Source organism: Macaca nemestrina, chromosome 17 (assembly GCF_043159975.1).
Source record: "Macaca nemestrina isolate mMacNem1 chromosome 17, mMacNem.hap1, whole genome shotgun sequence".
NCBI classification, from domain to species: domain Eukaryota; kingdom Metazoa; phylum Chordata; class Mammalia; order Primates; family Cercopithecidae; genus Macaca; species Macaca nemestrina.
In genome coordinates, this window is record NC_092141.1 from 68,661,044 (window position 1) to 68,675,459 (window position 14,416).

General features: G+C 54.2%; 1 protein-coding gene across 7 annotated transcripts in view; it reads right to left on the minus strand.

Annotated features, from left to right (window-relative positions):
• The window catches only part of LOC105468836 (dephospho-CoA kinase domain containing), a 60,348-nt gene that overhangs the window by 20,154 nt on the left and 25,778 nt on the right, over nt 1–14,416 (minus strand). For 6 of the 7 annotated variants that reach the window (XM_011719254.3, XM_011719249.3, XM_071083292.1 and 3 more), the window contains exons 4-5: nt 13,875–13,962; nt 7,507–8,822 (exon numbers count right to left, since the gene is read on the minus strand). In XM_011719254.3, coding sequence (XP_011717556.1) covers nt 8,531–8,822; nt 13,875–13,962 — 380 coding nt within the window. In that variant the 3' untranslated portion in view covers nt 7,507–8,530. Of the gene's footprint in view, nt 1–7,506; nt 8,823–13,874; nt 13,963–14,416 lie in introns of those variants that run through there. The other variant, XM_071083293.1, reaches the window with a different exon arrangement.

Sequence of the window (14,416 nt, forward strand, 5' to 3'; positions counted from 1 at the left end):
GCTGCCACTCACACACATCAGGGTAGAAGAAGCAATGGCCACTGCTCCCTGGAACATGCCCATTTCTCTCCCACCCATGCTCCTCCACCTGGGTTCCGCCTTATCTAGCTACTCCTTGAAGATGGGCATATTCAGTGATGCTAGGGGACTGTTTCTTTAATTTCCCCCCGTCTGTCCCTGGAACGTGATAAAAATACCCAGCATTGATCTTTTTTTCTTCCTTTTCTGCCAGGGTAATGTTTACCCAGGTGTCAATCAGGAGAAGAATTTGGCTTCCTAATTTCTCTTCTCCTCCCTGGGGGCCGCACATCTCCCCGCCTCGCATGGACACTGAGCTGGAATCAAGGTTACTAATAATCCCCCAGCACACACAGACACCGAGAGCACATATATTAAAGTCACATATTGATTTATATTTTCGGGTCCCTCTGCCTTTCTGCCCAGCCTCAGCCTTTCTCTCTGCCAAGGAGAAAAAAGAATTACAAAGCTATATTTATCGCCAAGATGTTTAGTGTAAAGAGCATTGTGTCCGAAGGTAATTCCCGTCCCCCCACCCTCTTTGGGGGTATTTAAAAAAAATAGTGTGACATTGCCTATCCATAAACATTTATCTTTTTGCTGTTCGTTCTTTCAATTTTCCCTGAGGGAACCAATGAGAGATTTAAGGTAGATTGTCAGAAGGACTTCCTGGCTTGACAAATGGTGGGCTGCCATCCCCAAAGAGGCTGGTGGGGTTGTTTTGCCAGCAGAGATAATCATGTTGCAGGTAGGGGTAGGGTGGGTAAGAGTGAGTGTAGAAGGCAGAGCAATGGATTCAGCAGTCTCTAGAGGTCACCCCAGGCTGGGTGTGGTGGCTCATGCCTATAATCCCAGCATTTTGAGAGGCTGAGGCGGGAGCATCACTTGAGACCAGGAGTTTGAAACCAGCCTGGGCAACATGGTAAGACCCTAAAAGAAAAAGAAAAAATTAGCCATGCATTATGATGGTGCACATCTGTAGTCCTAGCTATTCAGGAGGGTCACTTGGGCCTAGAAGTTCAAGGTTACAGTGAGCTATGATGGCTCTGCTGCACTCTCATTTGGGCGACAGAGTGAGATCCTGTCTCTAAAAAAATAAAAATAATAATAAAAGTTCGGACACCGTGGCTCACACCTGTAATCCCAGCATTTTGGGAGGTCGAGGCAGGCAGATCACGAGGTCAGGATATAAAACCATCTTGGCCAACATGGTGAAACCCTGTCTCTACTAAAATACAAAAAATTAGCCGGGCATGGTGGCACGCGCCTGTAGTCCCAGCTACTCTGGAGGCTGAGGCAGGGCAATTGCTTGAACCCGGGAGGCAGAGGTTACGGTGAGCCAAGATCACGCCACTGCACTCCAGCCTGGCAACAGGGCAAGACTCTGCCTCAAAATAACTAACTAACTAACTAAATAATAAAAGAGATTACACACCAGTTCAAATAGCACCTCATAATTACTGGCTGTGGTCCCATTTCACAGGTGGGAAAATCAAGGAGTGAGTTTGCTTCCCATTGGCAGGGAACTCAGACTCTGGATTCCATGTCAACCTTGCCTTTCCACCTGGACTCAGGATTTGATGGGAAAATAACTTTCCTCCAGGTGGGGCTGACTCCTGCACTGAGATCCTGGGGGCGGGATAGCTGGGGGTAGTGCTGGCGGGGGAGGAGCTTCATTCTTTAAAAACGGCTCTCAAAGCACTAAGCCTGAGGCTCACAGTCTTCCCCTAAACTCTCCTCCCACCCAGAGGCCCTGTCACTCTGGCAGAGCAGACATTTAAAAATGCCAGGCTAGGTAGGCATTTGACTCCAGTTCCCTCAGGGGCTCTTGGGATGGGAGCAGTGTTGAGCATGGGAAAGGAGACTCCCACACAAACTTGGCCCCATCTTCTTCATGCCGGTTGTGAGTTTCCTCCCCTCTCCCATACTTCACTGACTCCTCACAAATGCTCTGGGAGGTAGAGGGTGTCAGCCGCATTTTATATGTGGAAAACTGAGGTTAAGTACTTGACTAGCAACATGCAGCCAGGAGAAGGCAAAGCCTCAACTACAGCCCAGCTGTCCTGATTCCCCCCTGCCACAGGGCTGGCCTCCTGGTACTTAGCTTGGCAAGGGTCAGGAGCCCTTGGTGACCTTCTTCAGATCCCTCCCGCCTGCTTGCCTGGCTGCGGCCTTGGGATCATGGCTCTCTCACTCTCCACCCCTGGTACTGAAAAAGCGGCTTCTCTTTTGGTTGTGCCCAGATGCACTCGGGCTGGGGGTCAGGACTTTCCCTGATGGAGCTTGACCAGGGTCCTGGGGCATGTCCAGCCCCTGCCAGGCACTCTGGGGATGCTGACTGCTGCTTTTCCTTTGGTATTTTTCAGTGGCTTGGTTGAGTCGCCTGGAACTCACTGTCCCTCACTTCATTCTAGAGCCTATTTTACCCCGTAGCGGGTGAGAACTAATATCTGTGGAAAGTCACTGTGTGCCAGCTCTGGGCAGGGTGCTGTCCCTCCATGCTGTTGACCCCACAAGGTGAAGTTTGAGCCCACATGTTATGGGGGGACTCCGAGGCTCAGGGAGCATAAGTAACTTCCTCAAGGTCACCCAGCGGGTAAGGGGAGTTCCTAGGATAGGGCCTGGTCTTCCTGACCCCAAGTCCTTGCTTTGGAGCTCACTCCACCCATCTGCTGTCTCCATCAGACAAGCCAGGTGGGGACAGGGGCCAGACAGCACAGGGCGCGGCGGGAATCAGCAACGAGGACCCTCCCGGGGAACTTTTCCCATTGAAAATCTGTTCCCTCGCGGCCACGGGTGATGTATGGCTGGAGCTGATGAAAAACGTGCAGCGGGATGGAGGAGGGCGGCGCGGGCGGCCCAGGCGGGGGCAGAGTGGCATTGAGATTCCGCGGGGTGCGTGGGGCGGCGCGGGCCCTGACACCGGCCGGGTAATTGATCTGGAGGTGCCAATTTGCAGCAACTAAATATTTAGTTTCTGCCTTTGCCCGCTCCGCGCTCTGCTCAAACAAACTTCAATTAAAAGCGAAAAGCGAGGGGTGGGAAGGCGACTCGCCCGGGTCCCTGCGGTCCGATCGATGGCGCGGAGCCCGCGGGCTGGCGAGCGCGGCGCTCAGGGCGGGGACACGACGGACGTGGGCCGGGCGGGCGCCCTCTTCCGGATCGCCGAGCATCGGGCGCCCGGCCCGCGGGAGGCAGCGCCCGAGGGAGGGATGGCGGAGGCTGCGCCAGGAGCCCGGGAGCCGCGGCTTCAGCTCAGTTCATCTGAGCGGAGGCGCGGCCACCGTGTGCCGGGGGAGGGGGGGGGGTCACACACAGGGCCAACCCCAACACCTCCACCGCGGAGTGTGAGCCTGTGTACTAGGCTAGAGAACCCGGGGAAGGAGGGGTCACTGGGCGCTGACCCTGCTCTCCCCATGCACCTCTCCAAACAAACTTGCTTGGAGATTGCCTTGCTGTTAGGTGCAATCACTCAGGTCTTTCCTGAGAGCCACTTGATGCTGGGTGCACTGGGCTCCAAAGCCCGACTGCTCTCCCATGTCTGTCCACTCCTCTGCTCTTGGGCTGGCCAAAGAGCTGCCAGTGGATCCATCCCAGGACCCACTTGGAGGGGACAGAAGGGGAGGGCTCGGAATTGGGAGAAGCGCAGTGAGATCCTGAGGGGTTGGAGAAGGGCCTGGGAGGTGGCCACAGCTTGAAGCAGAGGAGGAGATTATTGGGTCACAGTTGCCTTTTTGGGGGTTCAAGACAAACAGCAACAATAGTTATTCACTGGGTGAAGTTAGCCCACGGGGAAGTTTCTCTTCCTCAAGGATCTTCCAGTCCTTTGAGGGTAGAGGGGAAGGGCTGGGAAGAAAAGCTGACCGTTGTGTGCGAGGCAGAGCATCTCTGGTCAGCGGGGTAGGGCAGCCTGGGGCACAGGAACAGTTCTGGGAGAGATGTGATGGGAGGAGGTGGGGCTGGCAAAGAGGCATCCAGGTTGGCATAGAAGGCAGAGGTAGATTCAGACCCAAGGAAAGAGGAAGGGAGCTGGGGTCCTTTCATCTGAGTGAAATTTTCTTGAGGGTCAGAGGCGGGAGCTGAGGCAGAGGAGCTGGGACAGTGAGGGCGGGGGACCTTGGCCTCTCCCACATTTCTGTGCCCTACCTTTTGGGGTGGAAGACTTACTTCTTCACCAGATGAGGCTGCTGCTAGTTCACTCAGCTGCGGGCTGTAGCCCCTTTCCTCCCCACTCCCTGTTGACCCCTTCCCCTGTCCTCCTAGGTACCCCCTTGGCCCACAGCAGGCTGTGAGAGCACAGGTCTTGCTTGTGTGGACCCCAGCCTCCAGGCCATCAGACGCCCACTCCTCGGTGCACAGGGATCTGGGAGAGGGTGGTCCCGCTATCTCAGCTTCTATCCCTTTTGACACTAAGATGTCTCGCTTTCCGAACTCTCATCCACACTCAGCTCCCAGCTCAGTCTCTCTTAGTGGCTAGGGCTACCAATCTCCCCATCACAGGGATGGGGAGAAGCTGGATCCAGAGCTCCACATAAGGCTGAGGATGAGCCTGGGGCTGGACTGCCCCCCAGGAGCCTCCCCACCCTCCACCCCTCAGGGGTAGGGGGCTGCAGTACTCCCAGCTTTCTGCCTGAAGCCCGTTCCCAGCCTGCAAGCTGGGCACCTGCTCCCTTGAAATCCCTCCCTCCCTCTCCCTCCCTGAGCACTGAGCTGTGGAGCAGAATGATTTCCTGTAATTGGCCAGCAATCCAGCCGCCTGACTTGTTCTATCGACATGCTGGTTAGCTGGAAATTGTATTGGAATCTGAGTGACTGGGAGGGGAAGGAAAGGTGGGGAGCAAAGAAAGGCAGTTTGGGTCCCAGCTGGGTGCAGCCTCAGCTCTGCAGGTGGGATGAGGAACCACCAGCCACGTCTCTCCTGGAGGGAGCAGGAAAGCAACCTATAGCACCACATCACCTCCTTCCTTTTGCTCCTTCTCTCCCACCATGTCCGGGGGTCTCCCTGCCCACTCCTATATGCCCCCATGGCCTTAAGTCATCACTGCCATCGCATTCCCCCTTCTGCTCTGAGACTGTTTCCTTCTGACCTAAAGTGCCTTTGCGAGAACTCAGGGCGCTCTGCAGCACGCCTATCCTGCTCCCATTCAATTTCTAGCCATGGAGGCTCATCATGGAATGCCCCAAACCTTCCCCTGCCTCTGCCCTGCCCCCTATGAGGAGAGAGAGAGAGAGAGAGAATGAACATTTGAAGAAGAGTTGTCAATTACTAAAGAGCCAAAGTGTATAACAGGGGCAGTGCAGATAGCTGGACGGGCACTGTACCGGGAGTCCAGAAGCTTGGTAGTTATACCTGTTGGCTACTTGGGCCCCTTGGCTCAACCTCTGAGCCTCTGTAAAATTCTGGACCTGTCTCCCTCACACAGCTGGGAGATTTCAAGGGGATAACCGGAACGTGCTTTGTAAACTGTGAAACTGCGAATGACCCTCGGACCAGGGGGTGTTTTAGAGGACTGCCTGTGCCCTTTGTCCCTCGCCAGAAGGTGTGTGCGTCTGCACCCTCGCTGGTGTCCTGACTGCTCCGCGCCAGGTGCTAAGGCCCAAAGTGAGGGAACGGAACGCGGAGGCTGCAGCGTCCCGTGGCCCTCGCGGTGGGTGGGCAGAGGGGACACATTCTTTGGCATCCGGGGCCCGCGGCCCAGGCTCAGAGTACTTGGGGGAACAACTCAGCTTTTAAGTTAGCGCCTGCAGTCAGGCAGAGCCTCCGCGCCCACCCGGCGCGCGCTCCCGCGGCCGCAGCTCGGCAGGAGTCTGAGGCCGCCCGCGGCCCGGGAGGACGACAGTTAGGCGGTTCGGCGAGGGCCCGCCGCGGAGGCCCGGCCCAGCCTGGGAGCGTGCTGCCACCTGCCGGCCTAACGGCAAGCCGCCAGCTCGGGCGCGGGCCTGGGTACCGGTGGCCCGACCTCTGAGGTTGCTGAGCCGCCTCAACCTCGTCCCCTTCGGAGAAAGTAGGCCTTGTTTTAAGGCCGCCTTGGACCCCCAAGGCCAGCAAGGGGAGCCCAAGGCAGGGAGGCAAGAGGAGCTGGAGAGGGAGCTGTGGCGAGGCCCGGACAGGGCAGGGTCGAATCAGAGGTTTCTCCACACCTGCCATGCTCTGACATTCCTGCTTCAAGCTCAGCTCACTGGGTCAGGGAAGAAGTTAATTCTCTGGAACTTTACAGTTTGCTAAGGGTTTTCAGTGTCCTCCACTATGAAGCCTTATGATGTTTGAGTAGAAACTAAAGGTGGGGCCGGGTGCGGTGGCTCACGCCTGTAATCCCAGCAGTTTGGGAACCAAGGCGGGAGGATTACGAGATCAGGAGATCGAGACTATCCTGGCTAACACGGTGAAACCCCGTCTCTACTAAAAAAAAAAAATATATATATATATATATACACACACACACACACACACACACACACACACACACACACATACATACATACATATACATACACAAAAAATTGGCTGGGCGTGATGGCGGGCGCCTATAGTCCCAGCTACTCGGGAGGCTGAGGCAGGAGAATGGCATGAACCCGGGAGGCGGAGCTTGCAGTGAGCAGAGATGGCGCCACTGCACTCCAGCCTGGGCGACAGGGCGAGACTCCCTCTCAACAACAAAAAAACCCTAAAGGCAGGAGGTCACATGGCAAGCGGAGCCAGAACCCCAGCCCGAGCCCCAACCCCAGGCTCCAGCTCCTCCTGACAAGAGGCTCAGGGCGCAGAAGAGAGTTCAGAAGCCTGGCTCTGCAACCTGGACCAAATCCAGCTTTCTGAGCCTGGGATGGAAATAATCAGTGTTATGTTAACTATAGGGCCTTACACATCCAGCAGTGCCTGGCATACTGTGGATACAAGGAAGTGCCATTTCCTCAATTATTGGGGTGACAGGGCACTGTGGGGGTCCATACCTTCCCTCTCCTTTCCCCCTCCTGTAGGATCGCACCAAACGGAGGGAGCAGCAGGCTCCTGCCACCCGCATCCTGCCTGGCCACCCATCCGGCAGCCCACCACTGCCTTACCTGGCCCTTCTTTGCCCCTTAGGGGTTTGCAGGAAGTTAATGAGCTAGACTCAGCACAAGCAGCTCTGGGAAAGGGGGCACTAAGTATGGCCACCACAGCATTCGCATCCGTCACACTCATTTCTAGCCTTAATAGGCTTCTGGCTGCAGGATCAACACATCAGCAGGTCTGCAGGCCCTGGCAGGGAAGGCTGATGTCTGCGCTGGTCTAATTGGGATGGGGAAGGCAGATGGGGAGGCAGCGCAAGGTGTGAAGCTGCCCCAGCCCCTCTATCCACGTCTCACAAAGGTACCTTGGGCCTGGCTGCAGTCCTACTGGGACCCAGGGAGAAGCCTGATGGTGAGTGTACCTCCTGGGGCCCTCCCTCCCGCTGGGCTCTGGGAGGACTCCAGTCCGGTGTGGGAAGAAGCCAAGTCTGAGAACCTTGGTTGGTCTGGGGCATTTCAGATCACACACTTTATTAAACAACAGCGGGCCAGGCTGTGCACTAAGAACACAGAGATGAGTAAGACACTGTCCCTGTCCCCTGAGGGCTTACAGTCTAGTAGGAAAAACCAGGCAACTTTTGGCTAATTACCATACTGTTGGATTAAGGTGAAACGTTGAGGGGGAGTTGGTATCCTAGACCACCTAACCCAGCCTGGGGCTTCAGACAGTGCCTGAACTGAGAGTTAGTTGTATGTTTAAAAAAAAAAAAAGAGAGAGAGAGAAAAAGAAAGAAAGAAAATAAAAGGTATCCCAGACCAGGAGCAGCAGGTTGAAGGCACAGAGGCAAGAAATAGCAAGCATGGTGCACATGGAGTACCAAGAGGTCCAGGTGAGGAGCAGGTGGGAGGCAATGAGCAGGATGTGAGAGCACTGCACAAACCCTACATGGGGAGAGGGGTCTCCCAGAAGAGGCTGGCCCTGCCTGCTACAGCGTTACCCACGAGAGAATCCTTGCTGCGTGCTGGCCGGGAGCTCAACCTAGGGGAGGGCCTTGTTGACTCTGTTTGAACATGGAAACCCTTGGTCCAACATGATTTTCCGTGGTCCACTGAGGAGGTTTAAGCCATAATGGGTTAGGTGCTCAGAGAGGGTTCAAGCCCAGTGAACCCTTTGCCTCCCAGCTCTGAGGAGGGCCACAGAGCCAGTACTCCCTACCCCCGCCCACAGAAATGTATAGCAGTCTCTGACTGCTGCTTTCACACACCATCACAGCTGCTGTTCTGTAGGTGGTGCTTGGGGAAGGTGGGAAGGAGAGCAGGCTGTTTCTTGACCTCAAACAGGATACACTCCAGAGAAGGGATGGCCTGGTACAGAGGCCCAGCCCCAGTTCAGAGAGTCCGTGTGTGTGTGTGTGGGTGGGTGGGTGTGGGTGTGGAGGGAGCTGGGAGGAAACAGGATGTGTACCTGCCTTCAGCCTCCAAGGAGACAGATGGAGGCCTGGGGCTCCCTGCCTTGAGTGCCTCGCTAGGCGTAAGGCAGAAGGTAGCGGGTGAGCAGGTAGAGGAGGCTGGCAATGGCAGCGAGCCCTGTGAGGACCCCGAGCCTCAGAGGCAGGTATTCCAGGGAGCGTTCCAACTCAGCGTGCAAGAGGATGACCTGGCGTTTGGTGACGCTCCACTCGCCCGAGTTGTCTAGGACATGGCGGGCCATGCGGGCCTTGTCTGTCAGGGGCAGCTGGGCATTGATGCGGGCCTCTGCGTCCTTGCGGTTCAGGCTGTTCCGCCGCATCAGCCGTGCCAGCTGTGTGTCCCGGTCACTAAGGACAGGGCAAAAGGGCACTGTAGGTCCTGCCTCCCTCTCACCCCAAGTTACAGGGCTAGGCAGCCCTGCCAGGCCCAGCCTGGAGCAGAGAGTATGGAGACTGGATCTTCCCTCCAGCCCTACCCTGCTCTGGGCTACTCAGGGTCCCACAGCCAGGGAGGGAGGCCTGGAAGCTCTCTGGCTGCCGCCCACCCCACTCCACTCACTGCGAGGACTCCAGAGCTCTATGGGCTACCAAAACCCCTTAATACAAACAAGGAGGGGAACTCTGGCCACAGGTTGTTTTGTTTTTGTTTTTGTTTTGCCATCTGGGGTCTCTTTGCTTTGCTACTAGACCTGAGATTCCCCAGTCATAAAGTGGGAAGATTTCATCACCTGGAACTGGCTACATCCTGGATCCCTGGATGGGTGACCTTTACTGAAAGGCCTATGCCTGTGAGCTAGACGCTTCCTGTGGTTCCCCTGCGGGCCTGGGCCTGCAGTATCAAAAATATCTCCTTGGGCCATCACAAAGACCCCTCTCCTTGCTGCTACACCCCTCCCCTGAACATTTAGAGTAAAAGGACTGTGCTGAGATGGTATCTGTTGTGCTTAATGCCACTGATCATGTGGGACAGACAAGCCCAAGGTGCTTCAAAGAGGATCAAGGACATGAGAATTAGTCCCCTTAGTAGTGGGACAGGATTCAGCACTGCAGATTAGGCTGGACAATACCAAGTCTCCCAACTCCAAGAGAAATTTAAAGAATACCTCCTTCACCCACCCTGAGGTCACCATCCGGGTCCTTCCTCAGGAAACTCCCTCTCTTGCCTTGGGCTACAGTCAGTCGTCGGAGCGGGGTTATCTCTAACACCCCTCTAGCTCTAAGAGCTACTTCAGCCCCTCAATGAGGAGAAGAGCAGAAAGGGTTGCAGCAGCTGTTTTCTACCATTTGGGGTCTTTCTGCCGTGTCACTAGGCCTGAGTTTTCCCAGTTATAAAATGGAAGGGTTTGATCACTACAGTTTGGTTCCTTCTTTTTTTTTTTTTCTGAGACAGAATCTCACTCTGTCGCCCAGGCTGGAGTGTAGTGGCATGATCGTGGCTCACTGCAACCTCTACCCTCTGGGTTCAAATGAGTCTCCTGCCTCAGCCTCCTGAGTAGCAGGGATTACCAGCATGTGCCACCACGCCCAGCTAATTTTTGTATTTTGTTTTTTTGTTTTTGAGATGGAGTCTCGCCTGCCCAGGCTGGAGTGCAGTGGCACAATCTCTGCTCACTGTAGCCTCTGCCTCCTGGGTTCAAGAGATCTTCCTGCCTCAGCCTCCCAAGTAGCTGGGATTACATGTGTGCAACACCATGCCTGGCTAATTTTTGCATTTTTAGTAGAGATGGGCTTTCACCATGTTGGCCATCCTGACCTCAGGTGATCCACCTGCATCGGCCTCCCAAAGTGCTGGGATTACAGGCGTGAGCCACTGCGCGTGGTGTTTTTTTTTTTTTTCAATAAATATAGAGACGACGTCTTGCTGTGTTGCCTACACTGGTCTCAAACTCCTGGGCTCAAGCGATCCTCCCACCTCGGCAGTTTGGTCCCTTCTTAGGGATTCTGGGAAGCAGACCAAGTGAGGCCAGAAACAAGTGCAGCCACTCGCCATGAAAATGAACTACACAAGCTATAGATTTCCTCTGTTATGGATTCAGTGTACTGTTGCCATTGTGGGGCCAATACCTGCCTGGCTGAGAACAACTAAATCCAGCCTTCATCAGGGAGACCACATATCTGTGGGTTGGAGAATCTGGTGTGAGAATGGAGATGGCCTGGGGCTCCCAGTAGGTGTACGTCCTCCTGAAAGTGTGGCCCAGACCACAGAGCCTCCTGGATGTGGGGAAGCACCTCCAACAGCCCTTCCTGGGGCTCAGAAATGGTCCCATCCTAGTTAGTCTAAGGCTTGGTACAATTTGTGGTAATAGGATTTTTACCCACTTATTCCACAATCGACAAATTTTTCAAAAACATGAAATTGGCTGGGCACAGTGGCTCATGCCTATAATCCCAGCACTTTGGGAGGCCAAGGAGGAGGATCACTGAACTCAGGAGCTTGAGACCAGCCTGGGCCACACAGCAAGACCCAATCTCTACAAAAAATAAAAAATTAGTCAAGTGTGATGATGCATGCTTGCAATCCTAGCTACTCAAGAGGCTGAGGTGGGAGGACTTCTTGAGCCCAGGAGGTTGAGGCTGTAGTAAGCTGTGGTCGTGCCACTGCACTCCAGCCTGAGTGACAAAGTGACACTCTGTCTTAAAAAAAAAGAAAACAGCATGAAATAATGTTTTGGTACAATCACACTTTGGGAGATGTCCTAAGTAACTTCAAATGCATCAGGGGTAGTCTCTCAGTTGAAGAAATCCACAAGGGAGTCCTTATTTTTGTAAAGCCTAGATCCCTTTGGTGAAAAGCATCACCACCTCTCTGGCATCTCTCGAGTTATACACCCATACCCACGAAAGCAGGGCATGAGTGGCACCCAGGACCCTGGCAAAGGCTCCTCTGGCTGGTGAGTGGGGCTGAAGGTTTCCTGGAGAGCACACATGATCAACAAAGCCCCACTCACCCACCAAAACCGATGGCCACCTCTGCTCTTGGCAAACAGACCAACCTCAAAGAAAAGCACAGGAAGGGTCGAGCACAGTGGCTTATGCCTGTAATCCCAGCACTTTGGGAGGCTGAGGCAGGAGGATCACAAGGACAGGAGTTCAAGACCAGCCTGACCAACATGGTGAAACCCCGTCTCTACTAAAAATACAAAACTTAGCCGGGCATGGTGGCGTGTGCCTGTAATCCCAGCTACTCAGGAGGCTGAGGCAGGAGAATCACTTGAACCTGGGAGGCAGAGATTGCAGTGAGCTGAGATCACGCCACTGTACTCCAGCCTGGGTGACAGAGTGAGACTCCAACTCAAAAAAAAAAAAAAAAAAGCAAAGCACAGGAAGGACAAACAGCCAGAGGTGGGCGCAGGGTCATCTGGCGACTGCACATGCAGGTGTCGGCCCCTGCTCTGTCTGTCTTCTCCTCTACACTCTAAGATCCTTTTTCTTTTATTTTTTTGAGACGGAGTCTCGCTCTGTCGCCCAGACTGGAGTGCAGTGGTGCAATCTCAGCTCACTGCAAGCTCCGCCTCCAGGGTTCACATCATTCTCCTGCCTCATCCTCCTGAATAGCTGGGACTACAGGCACCTGCCACCATGCTCAGCTAATTCTTTTTTGTATTTTTAGTAGAGACGGGGTTTCACTGTGTTAGCCAGGATGGTCATGATCTCCTGACCTCATGATACCCACCTTGGCCTCCCAAAGTGCTGGGATTACAGGCATGAGCCACCGCGCTTGGCCTTTGTGTTTTTTTTCTTTTTTTTTTTTTTGAGACAGGGTTTCATTCTTGTTGCCCAGGCTGGAGTGCAATGGCGCGATCTTGGCTCACTGCAACCTCCATCTCCTGGGTTCAAGCGATTCTCCTACCTCAGCCTCCCGAGTAGCTGGGATTACAGGCACGCACCACCATGCCTGGCTAATTTTTGTATTTTTAGTAGAGAAGGGGTTTCTCCATGTTGGTCAGGCTGGTCTTGAACTCCTGACCTCAGGTGATCCACCCGCCTTGGCCTCCCAAAGTGCTGGGATTACAGGTGTGAGCCACTGCACTTGGCCTTTTTTTTGAGATGGAGTTTTGCTTGCTTTTGTCATGCAGGCTGGAGTGCAATGGTGCAATCTCTGTTCACTGCAACCTCCGCCTCCTGGGTTCAAGCGATTCTCTGGCCTCAGCCTCCCAAGCAGCTGGGATTACAGGTACCTGCCACAACGTCTGGCTAGTTTTTGTATTTTTAGTAGAGACGGGGTTTCACCATGTTGGCCAGGCTGGTCTCGAACTCCTGACCTCAGGTGATTCACCCACGTCGGCCTCCCAAAGTGGTGGGATTACAGTCGTGAGCCACTGCACCTGGCCTCTAAGATCCTTTAAAAAAAAAAATGTTTTTATCCCTAGGTACAAAGTTCCAATTGTGCTACTAAGGCGAAGAGAATTTCAGGTCTTCGTGGGGTCTGCCTGACCTTAGTTGACAGCCTCACAAACAGGGAATGAAGAACCCAAAGAGGCTGCGGGTTTACTCACGTGAGGTAGCACGGCCCGGTGGGGGAGCTGAGAGGATGCCTATGTCCCTGCATTGGGCTCAAGGGATTCAGACTGGGCTTTCAATGAGAGCCCATGGGGACCCAGGGGGAAAGGCAAGGGAATTTTCAGGGCACTGAGTACTCCAGGCTACGCCTCCAGTGTGCTGGGAGCCTCCTATGCCTTAAGCTCCTGAGAGTCAACCTATGCCCGAAATACTGGCAGAGCCAAGTGCCCACCTGTGTGTCTCCTGTCCTTGTGGGTGGCATCCAGGAAGTTTCTGGGTGGCAGAGATAACCTGCAGACTCATCTCCTCTCTCACCCCACTGGGACAGGGACTCATTTTCCCTCACAGGTTGATCCTCCTCTGTTTGTCAAACCTGGATTCTGGTTGGCTCCATGTCCTGGGGAATTCTGAGAACAAAGCTCCTTCCTTAGCTGGGCTGTGACAGTCCCTTCCACGAAACCTTCTGCTCATAACAGGTGTTGCCAAAGGGTAACCCTGGACACATTCCGTAACTACCCCCTCTCTAATTTTATCTTCAGTAACTCAGGAATATCAACACCTGTCCTGACCACCTCCCACTGACAGGCAAACTGTGCAAAGTAATAAAAGTGCTACAGGAGGAAGAAGGAGCCACTAAGTAACAGTGTCCCAGGGCGAGGCCAGGCATCTGGGCTGAAGTACCTGCAATGGCCAGCAGGGGGAGCGCTCCCCAAACACTAGAGAAGCCCGGGGGCCATCCCTTTCCATACCTGCCCCCAGGATTATCTGCATGAGGCACAAAGGTTGGTTTGTGCCTGGGCACTGCGGCCCAAACCCCCATGCCTCCTGGCCGCCCCATGGGGAAAGGGCAAAGTGCAAAATGATGTGGGCTGTTTCCCAGATGCCCCAGTGGTCACTCACCAGTATACTACCACGGTGTGCTTCATATACTTGAGCAACTTCTTGGTCTCAAACAGCAGGGGGATATCCAGAATCACGTAGCGGTATCCTGGGGAGAGGTTGGAAAACCCCCAAGTTCAATTCTGCAAGCACATGCTGGGGACTGATGATATGCTGGGCCCTACCGTCCAAGGGGCCTTCCAAGGACACACATACCCTGCACACTAGCCGGTTCCAATGCCGTGCAGAGCAGAAGGCTGCAAAAAATCATTTCTGGATGGCTGATCAGGGAAGACCTTGTAGAAGGGCTGTCATTTGTGCTGGCCTTGAAAAGTAGGGGGCAGGTCTTTTGATACTTGAAAATGAGAAGGTGAAGATGAGGATTCCATGAATGAGGACCAGCACAGCACAAGAAGACGGAGATTCTACTGTGCGGGCTGAAGCAGAGGCCTCAGGCCGTGTGAGGCAAGGAGGTGATCAGGGAAGGCACTAAGGGTTTAGTTCACCTTGATCTTAAATCTCAAGTTGTTATTTCTCAGAAAAAACAAACAAACAAACAAAAC